We start from the raw sequence: 18,082 nt of genomic DNA on the forward strand, positions 1-18,082 counted from the left end.
AAGGGCTAATTAAGTGAGTAGGGGATGCCTGGGTAGCTCAGTTAAGTGTCGGACTCTTGATTTCAGCTCAGGTCATGATCCTGCCGTTGTGGGATCAAGCCTGTGCTGTCAGCACAGAGCCTACTTGGGATTGTTTCTCACGTTCCCTCTCTGCCCCTCCCTCTCCCTCTCCCATGCTCTCTCAAAATAAACAAATACTTCAGGTAAAAAAGGGGCTCATTAAGGGAGATCATGCCCAAAAGAGTACCAACCATGCCCACAAATGCATTTTCAGAAAAAAAGCAATGTTTTGGGGTGGGAAACTTACCAGCATCTGTTCAAAGAGTACTAGAACTTGCTCGTCTGAAACATCTTGCAATGACTGTGCTGTGGGATCATCCCCATATGCTGCAGAAGAATTTCTATGAGCAGAATTGGGCTTTTCCTTCTCCTTTTTAATTCTCATGCTGGTAAATCTCTCCAGCTGAGAAAAAGAAAAAAGTATTAACAGTTATACATTTTCATTTACACAACAATCGACACATCAAGTAGCCAAACTCTAGTTTCTTATATGTGCAAGGTTCCTCTGGTTTGTGGGCACTTCGAGGGTCTTCTGACATGGCGGTACCTGGGTGGCTCAGTCGGTTAAGTGTCCAACTCTTGGCTTTGGCTCAGGTCATGATCTCAAGCCCCATGTGCTCTGCGCTGAAAGTGCAGAGCCTGCCTGGAATTCATTTTCTCTCTCTCTCTCTCTCTCTCTCTCTCTCTCTCTCTCTCTCTCTCCCTCCCTCCCTCCCTCCTTCCCTCCCTCGGCCTTCCCCTGCTCATTCTCTCTCTCTCCCTCTCTGTCTCTTAAAATAAACTTTAAAAAATATCTTCTGACATGAAAACAAGAACTCTGACATCTAATTTAGTATACTGACTCTGTACTCTCACTTTCATCCAAAGATAAGAGATCTGAAGTATTAAGATTTGAAACCTCTCTAAAATGAGAAAACTTTGTTCTTGAGCTCTCTGACCATTTCTAAGCCCTCTAGCAGCACTGAACTGACAGAAAAGAATATAGTGTACTTTAGGGATATATAAGCCACCTCTCTGCCAACCAAAGACTCATGAACCATTCCCCAAAACTCAAGTACAGATGCTCAAATCAAAGAGCCACCAATAAGCTGCAGTTTGTTCGCTCCACCTGTTTGAAAGTAAAAGTTAAGTATCTGCAAGCACTGGGGGACTTCAAGTGATAGGGGTTGCATCCAGACTGCAAGTCAGTTATGAATTTAAAGAATGTGCCTACCCTTGGAAACCAATGAATGCCCCAGGGAAATGCATGCAATGGGCCAAACACAGAGCAAAGAGTTAGGGAAAAGCTTTGGGAGGTTCTGAGAATAGAGCCAGTATCACCATTTCAAGTTATAGAAAGTCAAAGTTATGACAACTGGTTAAGTATCACAGTGGAGGAAATGAGCTAGGACATGCACATGCTGAACAAAATTTCCTTACCTCATCTGCCATGAGCCGCTTCAGAGTCTAGGAAACAGGAAAAAGGAGGGAGAAGAAAGAGAAGATAGATCAGTGAAATTCCAGGAAATGTCCCAAATACCAGATGGATTGGGGGGAAAAAAGAATAAGGTAAAAGGATCTAAGTTGCTTTCCACAAACTAAAAGATTTCAGCCAAGTGTTCCTTAGCACATTCCCTTAGCTAAGAGGCATCAAGAGTTTTAAGGTCACTAATACCTGATACTTGGGGGGGAGGGCAGGAAGGGGGAAGTAAAGACCCTCACAGACTCAATCTGATGACCAATACACCTATGAAACATACTCTATTAGTAAACAAGGACATGCCAACTAAAACCACAATGATAATGCTTCCCACTCTTAAGATGGGCAAACATTTTCATGTCTGTCTAGTTGTAGAGGAGCGGGAGCTCTCACACTCTGTTAGTGGTAATGTAAATTGCTCTGGCCACTTTGGAAACCAGCAAGGCATTATCTAGTGAAGTTAAATATGTATATGTACAACTCATCAATTTCTATAAATCTACCCTGCAGAAACTTGTATGTATGTACCAGGATGTATATAACAAGAATGTTCACAGCAACACCAGAGTACCTAAAACAGAGACCAATCCCAAGAGCCATCAAGAGTAGAACAGATACCATGTATCTGTGGAGAACAATTATATGGAAAAATTAAATGAACTTAGAGCTACTTACAAACATTAAAATTGAATTTATTTCATTTATATGCAGTTTAAAAACATGGACACTATATTATTTAGAATGTAAAATTATAAAAGGAATGATGATCACAAATGTCAAAACAGTGCTTACTTGGGGTGAGTGGGTGAGGTGTGACTGCAGAAGGGGAAAAGGGGCTTCTAAGGGGCTCACAATATTCTACTTGGTTTCATTATTCTATGTTTTATGTTCTCTTCTATGTACATGCCATACTTAGAAAGAGAAAGAAAGAAAGAAAGAAAGAAAGAAAGAAAGAAAGAAAGAAAGAAAGAAAGAAAGAAAGAAAGAAAGAAAGAAAGAAAGAAAGAAAAAGAAAGAAAGAAAAAAAGAAAAGGGAACAAGCAAGGTGGTAAAGTAGGAATTCTTTGCCCTAATACTTAATTTTAAACCATTATTTCTTTTTGCTCATGTTATTAAGTCAGTTAAATCCAGTGTAAACTGTGAATCTTAACTTTTCCCACCATGGTCCAGAGGAGGTCAAGCTTCCACTGACTGAGTGCTAATCACATACCTGAAGCTGTTAAGAACCTTGCTCAGAATCGATGGAGTTTAAAGTTACTTTATGTGTGCTGTTAACTAGGGACTGAAGATAGAAGGATGGTGAGGCAGACAGCAACACCCAAGGAGACTAACAGTTCTTTTTGTCACCACCCTTAGTTACTACCTGGCACTTGCGAAAACAAGCTACAAAAAGGATGAGGATGTACAATTTAGGTTGCCACAGCCACGGTTAAACTTATTTGCACCTAGAGCAGTTGCTTCTAGGATCTGGTCCTCCAAACTCAAAATGTTCCTCAGAACCAATCAATAACCCCAACCATTCTGGGACGGATGTAACACAGGTAACAGAACTTGGGTCTAATGAAACAGTGCCAGCTGGATTGCTCACAGCTACAGGTTAAAGAAAGGAAACCAGCAACTTGTTCCTTCTGCCTACAGACTTTATTTCCTTTCTGCTCATCCCTACTAACGCTATGTAAGTTTACAGAATTATTATCTCCTGCTTGACTTACTGTAACAGCTTCCTAACTGATCTCCCTACCTCCAGTCCTGTCTACCCAACACTAAATCCATTATCCATATTACATCCAAGAGTAATCTTTCTAAAATGACACGGTGTCCATGGTATTTCCTCATTTAAAACACTTCAATGGCTCCCTACTACTACCCTCAGGTTAAAATCCAAATTCCTTAGCGTGGAATAGGACATTCCTTCCTGGATTCTCCCTCTCATCTCTTGCAAACCCTCGCATCCCAAACTAGTTGCAGGTCCACAAATAGATCATGCTGTCTTACCACCCCAGACTTTCCCTAGGCTGCTCCTTCCCTCAGTCTAGACTGTGCTCTCAAAGCTAAATCAAACAGGCCCTGCAGGATGATACCTCCTCTAATTGGACAAGTGCTTCTCCTTATGTTTCCACAGTAATAGGTACTTGACTGTCTCATAGCACTACTTGTGGATTACAATTGTCTCTTGACTGTCTGTCTCCTCTACCCCTTTCCAGACTAAGTTCCTTCAGGGCAGAGCCTGAGACTCAGTCATTATATTTCCTGTGAACAAATACTACCATCTGGGGCTGCTTTCCTAAAATACCAAACCCGGAAGAAGCTCTCAGATCTATTCACTGTGTCAATGAAAAAACTGAAGCCCAGACAGGTAGAGTAAATCATGGTAGTCACATGACCAGCAACAAGCTGGGAATGAACTCTAGTCTCCAGATTCCGAAGCCCAAAAATCTTTGCATTCTCCAAATTCTTGTGTTTTGGTCCCACTTAATGCCCACTAACTCTTGCCTTTGATATCAAAGTAAATATAACTTTTCATAAAAAGAAAGATACCACTTTCCCTTGCTTTCCTTGGTACATTAGAAACAGATTCACTTACTTAAAAAATTAACCACATTTTAGTGGTCAGTTTCAGTAAGGAGAGCAAAAATGATGCATGCAGGATCAAAGTTGTATTTCCTCAAAATTTCCAACAGAGGGCAGCAACTACCAAGAAAGCGAATCACCCTACAGACAAAATTCAGTTTCAAAACCCAACAGAACACCCAAATAGCAAGCTCAATTCAATTACTGAAATGGAACCTGCTCCTACACTATACTGAGGGTGTACTGTTTATTGACTTAAAACTATGTGTGTTTTCCTTACAAGTCCTAGATATACAGTGTTTAAAAACAGTAAGCTTTGCTCAGTGTTTTCCTTGTATCATTAGTTGTTTTGTGGATTCTGAGATACAAAATGAGAAATTTCCAGCTCATAAAAAGCATAAATGACTAAAGGTAGTGAAGTCCAGGAAGATAAATGCTGCTGGAGCTATATTTGTGGCTAACACCTCAAATGTCCAAGCTTTTTCACTAGGTTCTCTAATCACCCTACCTGCCTCTAAATGCCTCTCCTCTCAAAATTCTCCTTGCTTGCTGTCAATTTTCTTCTGCCCCCAACCAAACTCTTGCTCTCCTAGCCTGTTGGCACTCACTACTTCATCTTCCTGTCCTTCCTACTGAGTCTTCCCCTAAAGCCTTTAACTATAAACACAGATACTGGAAGAAGCATAGATACTAAGTGAAACCTTTTATAATATCCAAGTCTGCTCATGAATACAGATTAACAGGAACTACTAGATAAAAGTACCTAATGTCTTGACCCTTCCTGAAACCCTTCTGAATCTACAGAAAAAGAATTTTTGGAAAGATAACAATGATGAAAGGAGGAGCCTACAAGGTTGGAAGAATGAGAAAAGCACAAGGGCAAACAAATTTTGAGGCTGTGAATAAACAGGACTAGCAGTAAACCCAGCAGGCCTAAGACAGCTGAATCCTAAACTAAAAGTAGGAAAAGCCAATAACCAAGCTGAACTATATTTAAAGGTCCTCAAAAGGTTCAAGATTTAGCAGCCCCAGGAACCTATGGAAATGGGAGTTGGAAGGGATAGGCTAAAAATAGGAGGACTGGTTGGAAGCTGTTTAAGAAGCACTGGGATCTACTGGTAGATCCTCCCTCCCCACTCCCCCAGTCCTCCTGGCCCATACCACTGGGAGAGTACCCTCCCTTACTCCAGCAGAAAGAAGTATATTCTTTTTTTTTTTTTTTAAGTTTATTTATTGATTTTGAGAGAGAGCGTGTGCCCATGCATGCGAGAGGGAGCAGTCGAGGAGAGAGAGAGAATCCCAAGCAGGCTTTGCACAATATCATTAGCTTGGAGCCCAATGAAGGGCTGGATCCCACCAACTGCAAGATCAAGAGTCTGACACCAAATAGACAGTGCCACTCAGGTGTCCCTGGAAGTTTTAGGCTTACAAGAAAGTAAAATAGGGTCTGTGACTGGGAGATGCCAGGCACAGTTGGGGGCAGGAATCCTATACCAAAAAGAAGAGTAAGCAAATCTATGCATATTACCTACTAAGACACCTAGCACCTTCCCCCTTAAAGTTTCTCAGAACCCCAGCAGCATGGCCCTTACCATTGAGGTGGTAAATTGGTAGACTCTTGTCTGGGAATTGAAAAATGAGCTAAAACTCCTGACACAGTCCAAGTAGATCACTCTGGAACTCTGCAATCTAATATGGTAGCTACTACCCACATGTAATAACTTAGCACTTTTAATGTCATTAGTATGCCTGAGGGATGAATTTTAAATTTTATTTAACTTTAAATAAATTTAAATTTAAAAACTTGTATTTTATTGTTAATGTTAAACTTAAGTATGTTTGGAATATCCTGGGTATGTGAATCTACTTTGACCTGTAAAATTTATAAAGTCTAAATTTACCTCAACTACTTTTTATGAAAATTTAACATCTAAATTGAGATGTACTATATATAAATGTAAAACAAACACTGGAGTCCAACAACTTAATACTAAAAACAAAATATAAAACATCTCATTAATAATTTCATGTTTACTACCTATTGAAATATTTTTATATATTGGATTACATAAACTAATATTATTACAATTAATTTCACATGTTTCTTTTTTTTTTTTTTTCTCTTTATGCCTTTTTCTGTAGCTGCCAGAAAATCTGATACATATGGAACTCACATTGTATCTCTACTGGACAAAGTTGTTCTACCATAAAGTGCACACTTAACAAACCAGTTCATCTAGAGTTTCCAATCAGTTTGTTAGTCCCTCATTCTTAAACATTAGCAGACAACCCAGGTTATTGGACATTTGAGAAAAGCCACTAATGCAAGACATAAAAAAAAGGGGGGGGGGCTGCTTGTCATATATAGACTATGCAAAAAGGTTTTCAAAATCACTAATATCCACAAAAGATAACATAATGCCATTTTAAGAAACATTCAGAGGAAAAAGAACACATAGAAGTTGAAAACAGAACAGAAACTCAAGAGAAAGCTCAATAGGATGGGAAGATAAAAACTGAGGAAATCTCCCAAAAAGTAGAGCAAAAAGACAGAGATGGAAAAATAAGAGAGGAAATGTAAGATCAGTTTGGAAGGCCCAATACGCAAATAATAGGAGAAAACAGGGAAGCAAGTTACCCAAGAAATAATGCAATAATATTTCCCACTACCCAAGGATACGTCTCCAGCACAAAGGACAAAAATAGACCACACAAAGGCAATATTACAGTGAAATTTCAAAACACTAAATACAAAGAACATTCTATAACACTTGACAGAAAGGGTGAAAATTTGATGATATATAAGGTAACCAGAACAGATTTAGACTTTTTAAAAACAATACATGAAAAGCTAAATGACAATAGAGCAAGGCCTTTAAAAGCACGAAGAAAAATAATTTTGAACTGAGAATTCTATACCCAACAAAGCAATCAAATTTTGAGTTCAGAATAGACATTTTCAGAAGCTTGAGCTTTCAAAATTTGTCCCTATACAACTCAGGAAGCTACTGCAGGATATGCTCCACCAAAATGAGGGAATAAACCAAGAAGGAGAAGGAGCATGAAAGAGGGGAATGAAATCTCTAGGGTAAAGATTGGAGCCGACTCTTTTGTCAGACAGCACAATTAAAAGGGAACTATGAGAACTGAGTCAAACCCTCCAATACTGCCATCACCATCAGCCACTTTTGTTCCGGGCTTTTAAAATGACAATAGCTGGTGAAGTGACCCAGCCAGATTCTTGGCTTATTGGAACCATATGTTAATAACTTCTTCACTTCCTTCCTTGCTCTACTTCCAGGACCTCAAGGACACTCATTCCACCCCACAGAGTTTTTCTACTTTGACTTTTCCAGAAGAGCTAAGGTTAGCCATGGTAAGCTTATAAATAGAAAATACAGAGCACTGGACTCCCCTGACCATATTCTTGTTGGACATCTAGTATTGGACCCTCACTGCAGCCTAGCCAGATGTTCAACTATGGTGAGTTCTAGGTTCTCTAGGCTTGGCCCAGTGATACCCTCATAAGGAGCCACTGTAAACTCTTGAGAGAATCTAAAGTCAGACTATGAGTCCAAGTACTCCGTTTATCTTCTCCGGGAGCTTCCATGTAGCTAACAGTGGCAATACTGTCATATACACATACAGAGTAGGTTTTTACTTGTTACTCAAGTTCTATAATCATCTTTCATTTATTCAATTACTGATAGAAGCATTAAGAAAAAAAAGAGACAACTGGACCAAAATGGAGTCACTTGTACTAAGCCCCACATCAGCAAAACAAGGCTTAATATCTAACCTAAGTGTAGTTTCAGCCTCTCCCAGGAATGTTACCTTTAACCAGTTAATCTGGAATTAAGTGATCAGCACTAGTGAGGTAATATGCACCATAGGCCCCCTGCCTCCCCCAAAGAAGGTGACCTTGCTTGAAACAATCCACTCTGTTAGACACTTCCTTTTTCCACTACCTTTTGCCTATAAAAGGCTTCCATTTTGCACAGCTCCTCAGAGCTCCTGATTTGCCAGATGGGATGCGACCCAATTCAAGAATAACTGAAAAAAGCTAATATGATCTTCAAATTATTCAGGTGAATGTTGTTGTTTAATAGCATAAAGCATTTTATTTTAAAAAGGATAAGGGGCACCTGGGTGGCTCAGTCAGTTGGGCATCCGACTTTGGCTCAGGTCATGATCTCACAGTTTGTGAGTTTGAGCCCCACATCAGGCTTTGTGCTGACAGCCTGGAGCCTGCTTCAGATTCTGTGTCTTCCTCTCTCTCTGCCCTCCCCCACTAGCGCGCGCTCTATCTCTCAAAATAAATAAACATTAAAAAAATTAAAGAAAAAAATAGGAGTAAAAAAGGGGTACCTAGCTGGCTCAATCAGTACAGCATGTGACTCTTGATCTTGGGGTTGTGAGTTTGAACCTGAAGTTGGGTATAGAGATTACTTATATAAATAAAATTAAATGGAGTAAAAAAAAAAATATTCCATAGAAACTTATTCAACAGAATTAGGTGAGGAAATAAATTTCTAAAGGTCATTAGGTGGTACCAGAAAAGAGCTCAACAAAATTGCATTTACTAAAATGACCTTCACTTCTCTAAAAGATACTCAGTGTTATTAAATCTTATTTAAAGCAATAAAAATTGCTCAAAGGTGTACCGCATCAAAAGCAATAGCATCAAAAATAAATATACTTAAAAAATAAAATAAATATATTTGGCTGGGTACTGAGATGAAAAGCTGTCCCCTCACCATCCCTTTCAAAGAATAATTCAAGGCTCTGATTCACTCACCACATCCTAATGTTATATGTGGTAAGATAAATCTTTTGGTTATCATCTACAGGAAATAAGAAACTTCCTAGACATTTTACAGTTTGGTTTCTATAAGAAACCAAAAACAAAAAAGTCCAAAGATCCCAAGGTATGCTGTATGGGCCAAACTAATTAAATGACTTAATGACTATGGAACATACCCTGATCAATTATTATAATAAATGCAAATGAACTATACAACTTATCTTCCATACTGGATTTATTGTTGTAGTGGTTGTATTTATTAACTCTTCAGTTTGTTTTTTTTTTTTAATTTTTTTTTAACGTTTATTTATTTTTGAGACAGAGAGAGACAGAGCATGAACGGGGGAGGGTCAGAGAGAGAGAGGGAGACACAGAATCCGAAACAGGCTCCAGGCTCCGAGCAGTCAGCACAGAGCCCGATGCAGGGCTTGAGCTCACAGACCGCGAGATCATGACCTGAGCCGAAGTCGGATGCTCAACCGACTGAGCCACCCAGGCGCCCCACTTCAGTTTTTAAAAAGCAGGTGTATGGGACTAAACATGGCAGTCTTTTAGACAAGAGTTTCCCTTTGTTTCTTTGCCTAGCAACAGAACTGGCAATTTTTTAAACTCAAGGATATACAAAAAGCATTGGAGAGACTGATTGACCTCTATCCAATTTCCTGAATCTTTAACTTTTCTCACTCATCAGAAAAAGGGCATAGAATTCTCAAACAATTAAGGATGGTCTCTTGGCATAAGATGTTCATGTAGCCAAACAAAAAGCAATTAGGTAGCGTCTTAGCAGCAGAGAGGTTAGCAGAGATCTAATAAGAGATTAAGATTAAACTTTACTGTGGGGCCCCTGGGTGGCTCAGTCGGTTCAGAGTCTGACTTCAGCTCAGGTCATGCGTGATCCCTCGGTTCGTGAGTTCAAGCCGAGCATCGAGCTCTGGTGCTGACAGCTCAGAGCCTGAAGCCTGCTTCAAATTCTGTGTCCCCCTTTCTCTCCGCCCCACCCCTGCTTGTGCTCTGTCTCTCTCTGTCTTCCAAAAAAGAATAAACATTAAAAAAAATTTTAAAGATTAAACTTTACTTTGAACAGAGTACATTACATAGCAGAAAGTGTTTCTCATTTCCACCATGTGCTTCACAGGAACAGTTCATCATGGATGTTAATCCCATGAACCATATGGCTTGCATACAGGTAAATGCAAACCCACAACTGCAAGCTTATACCTCAGTACTTTCTAAATGCTTTGTTCAGGCTAACTTAATTTTTTAAAAATTGTAATTAAAGTATAGTTGATACACAGTATTAGTTTCAGGTGCACAACACAGTGACTCAACAATTATATACATCATAAAATGCTCACTAAAGTAGTACAGTATTACTAACTATATTCCCCACACTATACTTTTTATCCCCATGACTTATTTTAGAACTGCAAATTTGTAATCTTCTTCACCCATTTTGCCCATTCTTCCACTACTCTCCCTCTACTTAAAAAAAAATTATTGAGGCTGACAGGCTAACCAGACAACTACAACTACATTTGGGCTCTTGGCTACATGACTATCACCAGAACACTACAGCTGAATGGGTTTGGCCCCCACAGTGTAAGGATTCTAAGAGGCCCAGGATCCCTGGGAACTACAGGTTTTCTTATAAAACCTATTATCACAAAGCAATTCACTAACTGCCTCAGTACAGTCAATTCATACCTCTTCCTCTTCTGACATCCACCCTTGCTCAGCAGCTGTCTAATATAGTCTAAGGGAAATGTTTACAGGGATACGTAAAACTCTAAGATGTCCCCCAGGATTCCTAGCGTGACATATGCACCCTGTATAATGACCATGAGGACTGTACTGTGCCAAGGTTGTATTATTCAGCACAATTGACTACTAAGAAAGGGAAATAATCTGCACAGCCTGACCCAATCACACGTGGCCTTTAAATGTGAGGTGAGATGTTAGAGACACAAGGATTCATCGTGTCATTTTTGGCTTGAGCATGAAGGGGGCCAAACGACTACAGGCAGCTACTAGTAGCTGAGAGCCAACAAAGAAACAGGGACCTCAGCTCTACAACTCCAAGAAACTGAATTTGGCCAACACCTGAATGAGCTTGGAAGCAGATTTTCCCCCAGTGACTACAGATTTGAACTGGCCCAGCTGACTGACATACCTTGACTTCAGCCCTCTGATACTCTGAAAATGCAACCACACTATTCATACTGGACTTCTGACTAATGGAACTGTGAGCTAGTAAGTAGGTTTTGCTTTAAACTGCTGAGTTTCTTACGGAGCAGTAGGAAACTAACACGTTAAACAAAATGACAAAATCCACAATTTATCTAGAACTTTGGCTAATGGAAAAAGACCATGAGTCCTGATTTATTTCCAGCATCCTAAAAAACTAGAAGTATGATTTTGAGCAAATCACTTTAATTCTTCATGCTTCAGTTCCCCTATTTATTAAAAACAAAGCAAAACCAGACACACACACCACTTGGGAACTATGAGATATAAAACGGAATGATGACAGATCATTCTGTAAAGGCAATTATGCTGTTCTTATTACAGAAAGACCTATTTTAAAATACACATCTGAAGACTGGACTAGTTGACACTGTGCTCCAACAACACAAGGAAAAAGCTATTCCTCATCTATAAACTATACACTTAGCCACAGTCCATCACTTCACAAAATGAACGAAAGGACTTACCAAGCCCAGGCTCTCACTATTTTCAATCAGACTGTTTATTGTAACCGTTTCTGTGGACCAGATTGTAAGTTGCTTGGGGGGAGAAACCCTTATCTTGTTCATTTCATATGCCCAATATTTAGTAAGTGTTTTAAGAATTATCATCACTACAGGCTTAAGAGCATCATCCTAGCCACAGTACATTCATTCATTAATTCCTTTATTCAAATTGGACAAACTGAGGAAATATTTCAAGTCAAAGTCTGTGACTGTTATGGACAGCTCAGTAAACTATGAAACCACACCTTCAAGAGTAACATCTTTCCCTATAAATGAGCACAGGGGACGCTGACTGATGCATGACACATGACACATTTTGAGTTGTCCTTGGGGAAAATATCCAATTATGGGACACATGTGACCGAGGGAGTCTTCCACTTCCTTTGAAAAGTAAGAAGACCCCCAGCCCTAGGGGCGCCTGGGTGGCTTGGTCAGTTAAGCGTCCGACTTCGGCTCAGGTCATGATCTCACGGTCCGTGAGTTTGAGCCCTGCGTCGGGCTCTGTGCTGACAGCTCAGAGCCTGGAGCCTGTTTCAGATTCTATGTCTCCCTCTCTCTCTGCTCTGCTCCTCCCCTGTTCATGCTCTGTCTCAAAAATAAATAAACGTTAAAAAAAAAAAAAAAAAAAAGAAAAGTAAGAAGCCCTAAGACACAGGCTACCTATAGGTAAAATGGCAAGTGTCACTACAGCCAACAAGAATTTTCTTCCAAATCCTCATCTACCTAACCAGGAAGGATCAGGTAAGGTATATGTCATTCAGAATCATACGGAGCATGGTATGGCTCTGACTCATCTCTTTATTCTATCATGGTAATGACATCCAGTTCCTCAGGATAGTTCCTTAGGCAACAGAAGGTTATAAAGTGCACTTGAATTCAATTACCAATGAAAACCCCTCCAGCATGGCTGCAAAATTTGCCACATTTCCACTAACAAACAGCAAAGGCCGGGTAAGCTTTTCTTTTTTTTTTTTTTTTTAATTTTTTTTTTTAACGTTTATTTATTTTTGAGACAGAGAGAGACAGAGCATGAATGGCGGAGGGTCAGAGAGAGGGAGACACAGAATCTGAAACAGGCTCCAGGCTCTGAGCTGTCAGCACAGAGCCCGACGCGGGGCTCGAACTCACAGACCGTGAGATCGTGACCTGAGCTGAAGTCGGACGCTTAACCGACTGAGCCACCCAGGCGCCCCAAGCTTTTCTTTTTATCTCTGTTTCAGTCTTATCCTTAGGACTGTGTCATCTCATAGGAATGGTATGAAGAATAAGACATAAAATAGATGGAAAGCAATTTGTTTTGCAAAGTGCTTTGTAAAAGTTAAATGAGATATGAGGATGGAACCAATGAAACTTTTCAGTCTCCCTTCCTCAATTTTCACTTCTCATACAGAAGTCAATCAGAACTATACAGAAAGAAATAATGGGTAATATCTGCAAATGTAGAGAAGAACTTTCCCTTCGATTTTCAAGAATGGCTCAAAGATGACACTGAATTAAGTATCTCATCTACCATTTACAGAGAAACAAACTAGATTCCGACATCACGATTAATTGATGCCAAAAGCTTCAACAGGAGTTGTGTAGAACTGGAGCACCCACTTCAAAAAAGAAAATAATGCAAAAAAGGGTATCTCCAAGAAAAAGAAGACTAAAAGCAAAGCACAAAAAGGACCAAGAATTGGAAACCATCAACTATAAAGCTAACTGAACACTCTTAAGTTAAATAGGTTTAAGGGAAAGAAACCTCAAGATTACCTGGCAGTCCCCAGAAATGGAGATGGCTCACTCAATGTTTTCCACGATCTCTAAGCAAAAACTGCTCAAGGACTAACACTTTAGCAGCTCATCCAGTTAGTTTCATTCTGCCTCAGCAGCCCCACAGCTAAAACTCACAATTGAACAGGTAACTTGTTAAAATTCATACAAGAAACAAAAGGAACACAGCAGAGTCCAAGATCTTGTATTCCTAATTAAGACCGTTCTTTCAATCTACCCCTGTCTTCCAGAAGCAGTATCTTTTTAGTGATACTACCCAGGGAGCCCTAAAAGATTCCAGGCAGTAGCACCAGTCAAGCACAAGTTAGAATTGTCCTAAAAAGAGTACTGGGTAACAAATCATTCCCCGTTTCATTAATTTAGTTAGAAATTTGAAGCAATTTACCTACAAATGCAAAGCAACCAACTCAATATCCCCACAACTGTCTAAATCAGGGTCTGCTTTCACCCAACTGTGATTAAAATGAGGGAAAAACTATCTTTAACATTAGGATTCAGTCCTCTGACAGGTCCAAAATGCATTCTAATAGTCCTCTTGTTAGTTCAAGAAGGCAAGCCTCTTGGGGAAAAGGAGAAGGCAACATTCTGCCTACTGCTTAGCTCATTTTGAAGCCTGGGACTGGCATAGCCTGCATCCTAGATAGCTGATAGCCTGGAGAAAAGAAGGCAAGTCCACTCAGGTTTCACTATTCCAGCTCAGCAGACAGGTGGAAGTCAGGCTGGGAACATAGCATTCCTCCTACAAGCCCATCCAAACAAACTGGCAGCCCCGTGCACTGTGAACCACCCATGGGCTGGGAAAACAAGCTGCCAACAGAGAAAGTGCTCAGATTCTGGAAGTCTTAGTTTCCTACCAGTGTCACGATGTGTGGCAGACATGACCACCTCTTTTGCTGTGAGGAAGGAAGTGCACATATAGTCTGTCATCTGGTGAGATATCAGTAAGCAAGTCTTCCCTTTCAAACATCCTAAGGTTCTGATAAAACTTGTGAATGCACACAGGTATCCCCCACTTTTCAAAAGTTCATATTAGGCCACTTTGCTTTTATGAAAGACCTATATAAGTACCTGTTTTCGCTAACCAAAAGAAATCCAAAAGAGATTTTCGCTTTTACCAAAAAAGGTGAAAAGTGAAAATAGCATTCAGCGTTTGTTTTCTAGCAAGCATTTTAAGAGAGGCAGGGCACCCCGAGCACAGCCACACTCAGCATCTCAGCATCAGGCCACCAGCGCTTTGAACGGTGTCTGTTAAGCATCCATGTTTAATCTCCATTTGTTTTGTGCATCCGTTAGCAAGATGTGACCTGAGGTATCAGAAAAGCCTAAGAGAGGTTATTTTTAGGAATGCTCGAAAAATCTTCCCTATAAATTAATGGTAAGTGCTTCTTTGCTTTATGCCATTTTGGCTTATGAAAGTTTTCATAGGAACACTCAACTTTTAGATGATGGGGGAAACCTGATTAGAAAACAATAATGTTAACCTGTTTTTCTAAAATTTCAACACATTTCTCCAGTTCCAAATACTTCACTTTCTTACTGGGTCTCTCTCTTTACTGCCTGAGCTTAGATTGTAATTGCTCCTTTAAAAGGGGGGTGTTGTCCATTCATTTGGAAATAGTCAGTGACTCAGGAATGCTGTTTCCCAATCTCCGTAGCAACTGTCTTCTCCTCCCATGTTGTGATGTGAGTAGCAGGACATCTACTCTTCCTCAAGGGTGAGCACATGTATGACACACCCAAGGCCTGGCTGACAGGAAGTTCCTGCAGCTGATATTACTTCTACATACAGGCACCAAGTATGAAGCCACCTTATTTTAAATCCCATTCTCAAGTCCTTAATTTCTAAATGATGGTTACACCTTTTTTTTTTCTGTCCTCACGTCATTCCTAAATACACAGAAATAATCATAGCCTACTGATAATAGCTTAACCGATCCAAAAATTACACTACTACTCAAAAAGCCAGACTTGATCTTATGAAACCAAGTAAACATTTTCTGGGCCCCTACAAATTTAGAATAAGATCTGATTTTGAAAAAATCTTGCAGGGGAGGGGGGCAGGAGAGCAGAAGGCGAAATCTCATTACTCCTCTAACACCACAAATACAAGCAAAAGTTAAAATAGGGTACTTCTGATACTTGGAGCAATTGTACTCGTGTAGAACTATGTTCTAACACAAATACAGAATTTCAGGCCAAAGTACTTAGGCTACAAAGAAACTTCCATGTATCATTTTTTTTTCTTTTTGGTTCTATCTACTTTAAAATAACTATAATTTCTGGAAAACAAGGTAGGGGATTGTTTTACTTTATTTTTATACACATCTATATTTTCTTAGAAATATGTGTTTCACTTTTATAATAAAATATACATTTCCATTTCAAATAAAAGTAACATTTTTTAGATTAGAAAGCTAGAAAATGTTTATGATACATTGTTTTAAAAGCAGAAAACCTGTGTCAACTATAATTCCAACTTTGCAAAAACATGTGCATAGACATAATAACTAGAATATTCAAATACTAAGTGAAATAAAAATGAAAAGTAGAAATTTGGGGTTTAGATACTGTTATTTTGAAAATACATGTTTTTTCAAAAAAAAAAAAGCATAAAAACAATCATGGCACAGCACCTAAAAGCAAAGTAACATCATCCAATTCCCATATTCAAAATGCCCACCAGTATTTACTCTTCTCTAGTCATACTTTGCTTAAGGAAACACTCTGGCAGGGCACAATGAGAAAAGTTAGGGATGAAAGGGGCACCTGGGTGGCTCAGTCAGTTAAGCCTTGCACTTCAGCTCAGGTCATGATCTCACAGTTTCTGAGTTCAATCCCAGCATCAGGTTCTCTGCTGTCAGCGCAGAGCCCGCTTTGGATCCTCTGTCTCCCCTCTCTCTGCACCTCCCCCACTCACTTTCAAAAATAAATAAACATTAAAAAAGAAGAAGAAAAATTAGGGATGACAAAGCAATGTGAGAAAGAATAATGAATAGTCTAAAAGCTAGCTCACCTAAATTACATGACCTTGAGCAAATTAATACCTCCAGACCTCACCGGCCTCCTCATGTTAAGATGAGGAAGCTAGGTCAGAACATTTCTAGGGTCTCTGGAGACCTTAAAGACTGTGCTTAGTTACTACTGCTCTTTTTGAGGGCAGCTCCATGCCTGCTACTTGCCTGATAGTACATATCCTACAGTGGCTTCTCACCACTTCTTCTTGTGGTTTCAATCACAGGAAACAGACGTCACCCATGGGCCTAGAAGTAAGTAACGAATAAGCCCTGGCGGATGCAAAGAGCTGCCAACTAAGGCCAACTCCCATCTTTCTAAAATACAAGAATCAAGAAATCACTAGAGGCCTTTATGCCTGGGGAGCCCAACACACATCTTTCACAAAAAACTAACAAAACTAAAATTATCTCTGGAGGTCCCATGCAAATATGATGAAATAATTTTAGAACAGTCTCAATCTACTTTGCTGCTATGGCCAAATGAAGAAACTGAAGAATAGCTATGTAGGAGTATAAGAGTGTAAGAAACAAACAAAAACAAAGCAAAACAAAACAAAACAAAAAGGTCACTAGCACTTTTTGTGAAGACTTAGACATTTCCTGAGGACTTAGAAGACTCCTCTTTGTCTTGTTTTCTTAACACTCTGTGTAAACCTTTCTGTAGCCCTGAAAGACCATGATACTAATAGATTAAAATAATATAGGGACTTACCAATTACTTGCTTTAAATGTTATGTTAACAATCCCTATAGCACTGGGCCAAATACTACTCCCATTCATTATGATATAAGTTGGCAGCCCTGAAGTATGTAAAATAATGCAGACATTTTTAGTCCTATAGACATGTTCCTTCATTAAACACAAAACTTGAAGATACTATATCTCTAGAGAATAATAATAAACTTTTCTCAACAGAGTTCTTCTGGTCAGGTACAGTTACATTAGAGCTTCTCTGCCTCAGTTACCTTGGTGAGAGAGGACTAAGGTTTCTGTCAATCTCCTACATTAGACCATAGAAACAGAGAACCTTGAAAATGATCCCAAGATTCCCAAGACTAACATTAAAAGTAAATACATAAAAGGATATTGCTAACATGAGTGAAATACCACCAAAGGGCTTAAGCACCTCACAAGCAAGATGGGAAATAAGATCCGCCCAAAAAGATACCTCCTTCCCTTCCTCTCTATATTATATACTATAAGATGGGGGACATGACAGGCCTTGGAAGGCCATATATATATATATGTTTATTTTCATTTACAAAAGACAAAAGAACCCTTCAAATAAGCATGCAATCAAAACCTATACTGCACTAAGGAACTTTTTTTTTTTTTAAGTGTATTTATTTTTGAGAGAGCAGGAGTGGGGGGAGAGAAAGTGCACATACATGAGTCGGGGAGAGGCAGAGACAGGAGACAGAGAATCCCAAGGAGACTCCCCACTGTCAGTGCAAAGCCTGATGTGGGGCTTGAACTCACAAACCCAATTGTGAGACCATGACCTGAGCTGAAGTCAAGAGTCAGCCGCTTAACGAACTGAGCTACCCAGGAACCCCTGTACTAGGCAACTTTTAAGAAGAAGTAGTAGGGTCTAAAGAGTTCTAATTGTTCCTACAATGGCATTTCCTACCTGAGTCCACTATTTAGC

General features: G+C 39.5%; 1 protein-coding gene across 6 annotated transcripts in view; it reads right to left on the reverse strand.

Annotated features, from left to right (window-relative positions):
- The window catches only part of DIAPH1 (diaphanous related formin 1), a 104,151-nt gene that overhangs the window by 76,083 nt on the left and 9,986 nt on the right, over nt 1-18,082 (reverse strand). For 4 of the 6 annotated variants that reach the window (XM_023256080.2, XM_023256084.2, XM_019833607.3 and 1 more), the window contains exons 2-3: nt 1,480-1,506; nt 308-463 (exon numbers count right to left, since the gene is read on the reverse strand). In XM_023256080.2, coding sequence (XP_023111848.2) covers nt 308-463; nt 1,480-1,506 — 183 coding nt within the window. The remainder of the gene's footprint in view (nt 1-307; nt 464-1,479; nt 1,507-18,082) is intronic. The other 2 variants (XM_023256092.2, XM_023256089.2) reach the window with 1 other exon arrangement.

This window comes from Felis catus, chromosome A1, assembly GCF_018350175.1.
Source record: "Felis catus isolate Fca126 chromosome A1, F.catus_Fca126_mat1.0, whole genome shotgun sequence".
Taxonomy (NCBI): Eukaryota; Metazoa; Chordata; class Mammalia; order Carnivora; family Felidae; genus Felis; species Felis catus.